We start from the raw sequence: 2,321 nt of genomic DNA on the forward strand, positions 1-2,321 counted from the left end.
ACGGCGATTTCCCAAGTGGGTCACGGGACTTCCGGACTCTTTCATACTATCGATTCAAGACTCATCGCGAGATGCACCGGGAGCTGAATTCGGGCGGGGACTTCTCCGTCCGAGAATCCGTGGATAAGAGGATGCTTTTATGCTTCTTTCTCGTCCATACGATTAGTGTTGACATGAGTGTGGAGCGCGGACGTTCGAGATTCGAGATGCGCGTTCTACTCTCGCTCAAGATTGATGTTTCGCAGCGCTCCCACTTTGAATCCTTCGAATGCTTTCGGTAGTCGATGCGGTGGGTGGTGACAAATGAGAGAAATGATTGTTGTGGCTCTCGAGTGAGTATTGCGCCGAGATATTTCCGTGATTATATGCGCAATCGGCTCTGTGTATGCTTACTCAACATGTCCGAAATCACTCTCGTGCAGGTAATCAAGATTGCGAGCCGTCTCTCAAGCCCTCCGCAATGAGCAATCCGAAGACAAGACCAAAGCGGCGATATTCCGAGCAGTTTCTGAAGTCTGGCTTCATTGCGGTCGAGACCAACAGGAAAGAGACAGCGCCTCTCTGTCTCATTTGTCTCCAGGTCTTGTCCAATGAGTCCATGAGATCCTGTCGACTTCAACATCACTTGAAGTCGAAGCATCCTCAGAAGGCCGCCTCGCCACTGGAGTACTTCGAGTCGTTGAAGGAAAGCTTCGAGAATAGACCAAGGGTAGGCTCTTTGTTCGCCAACTCCAGGTCCGCGGCGATTCGAGTTCAGCAAGCAAGCTATGAAATCTCTCTCTTGATCGCGAAAACTGGGAATAACCATTCGGTCGGAGAGCAGCTTATCAAGCCAGCGATAGCGACATTCCTCAAAACGGTCGGTCAGACTGATGACAAGGAAGTTGCGGCATTGCCGCTGAGCAACAATACGGTTTGCCGGAGAATCGATCGTATGGCTGAAGATATCGAGCAGAAGCTGGTCGAGAAATTGCGGAGCCGTAGCTTTTCTCTACAGATGGATGAGTCCACAATAAGACAGAGCGAAGCCCTCCTGATGAGTTATGTGAGATATATAGACCAGGAAGATCTGAAGGAGGAGATGCTGTTCTGTAGATCGCTGGAAACGACAACGACCGCAACCGACATTTACAAGCAAGTCCGGGAGTACTTGTCAGAGCATAAAATCCCTATAGAAAACATGGTTTCATGCGTGGCAGACGGCGCACCGGCCATGATGGGGAGAAAAAAAGGTTGTCTCAAGATGTTGAAAGATGACAACCCCGGGATGCTCACCATACACTGCGTGATCCACAGGGAAAACCTGGTGGCTAGAACCCTCTCACCGAGTCTTCACAAAGTCATGCAAGCTGTGATCAAATGTGTGAATGAGATAAAAGCAAAGCCCAAGTTCGAGCGCTTATTCGAACAGTTTTGTCACGGTCAGCAAGAAGCACACGTGCGGCTCTTGATTCACACTGAAATACGCTGGCTCTCCAAGGGAAACTGCCTACGAAGGTTCATGGAACTATTCGACGCTGTCGTCGAATTCTTGAAAGACAAGGAAGAGGTGGCTCTCCTCACATCGTTTGAGGGGAAAATTCTCGTAAGCTACCCTCGCCGATATCTTCGACTTTCTGAATGGCTTGAATTTGAAGCTACAAGGCAAGAAGGTCTCTCTAATCGAGGCGCAGGAGAGCATTCAGGGTTTCATAAAGTTCTTGCGAGTTGCTGCGAACAACGTCAGAGCTAGGAAACTCGATCAGTTTCTTTGGTTGAAGAAGTGTAAGCTGTCCGAGGGTGCCCTGATGATCATAGTTGAGCACATGTCGACGCTCATTGAAAATTTCAATGAAAGGTTCTCTGATCTCATAGAAATGAAGTTCCCACTTTGGGTGAGCCAGCCTTTCTTGGTAGACCTCAATGAGGCCGAGCTAGAATTCCAGCAAGAATTGGCGGAGTTGCAATCTAACCTGCCGATGGAGGGTGTTTTTAGAAATACGGGACCACGGGCATGGCTTTGTCATGGAATCAGGGAGAAATAATCCAAAATGTAGTTCTCTTGCCAGAGATATATTAATCCACTTTCCGTCGTCCTATTTGGTTGAGTGCGGGTTTAGTGCGGTGAATGACTTAGTGGACGCAAAGAGAAATCGACTTGAAATAACCAGAAGAGGAGATCTGAGGATAAAATTGACCAATATCGAACCGGATATAAAGAAACTCTGCGCGGAGCAAGTAGCGCACTTCTCCCATTAAATTAGCTCCTGATCATTCTAATAAAAATTGTGGGTGAGGAGGTTGACGAAGTCTCCTCGCTAGTCAGGAAAATATATTTCACT

At 48.0% G+C, this 2,321-nt stretch overlaps 1 protein-coding gene across 1 annotated transcript; it reads left to right on the plus strand.

Annotated features, from left to right (window-relative positions):
• The first annotated feature begins 460 nt into the window (after nt 1–460).
• LOC100902666 (SCAN domain-containing protein 3) lies at nt 461–2,024 on the plus strand. Its single transcript, XM_029111368.1, has 2 exons — nt 461–1,585; nt 1,638–2,024. The coding sequence occupies exons 1-2, from the start codon at nt 461–463 to the stop codon at nt 2,022–2,024; spliced, it is 1,512 nt and encodes a 503-aa protein (XP_028967201.1).
• Nucleotides 2,025–2,321: the final 297 nt, after the last annotated feature.

Source organism: Galendromus occidentalis, unplaced genomic scaffold (assembly GCF_000255335.2).
Source record: "Galendromus occidentalis unplaced genomic scaffold, Mocc_1.1 scf7180000075574, whole genome shotgun sequence".
In the NCBI taxonomy this organism is placed as follows: Eukaryota; Metazoa; Arthropoda; class Arachnida; order Mesostigmata; family Phytoseiidae; genus Galendromus; species Galendromus occidentalis.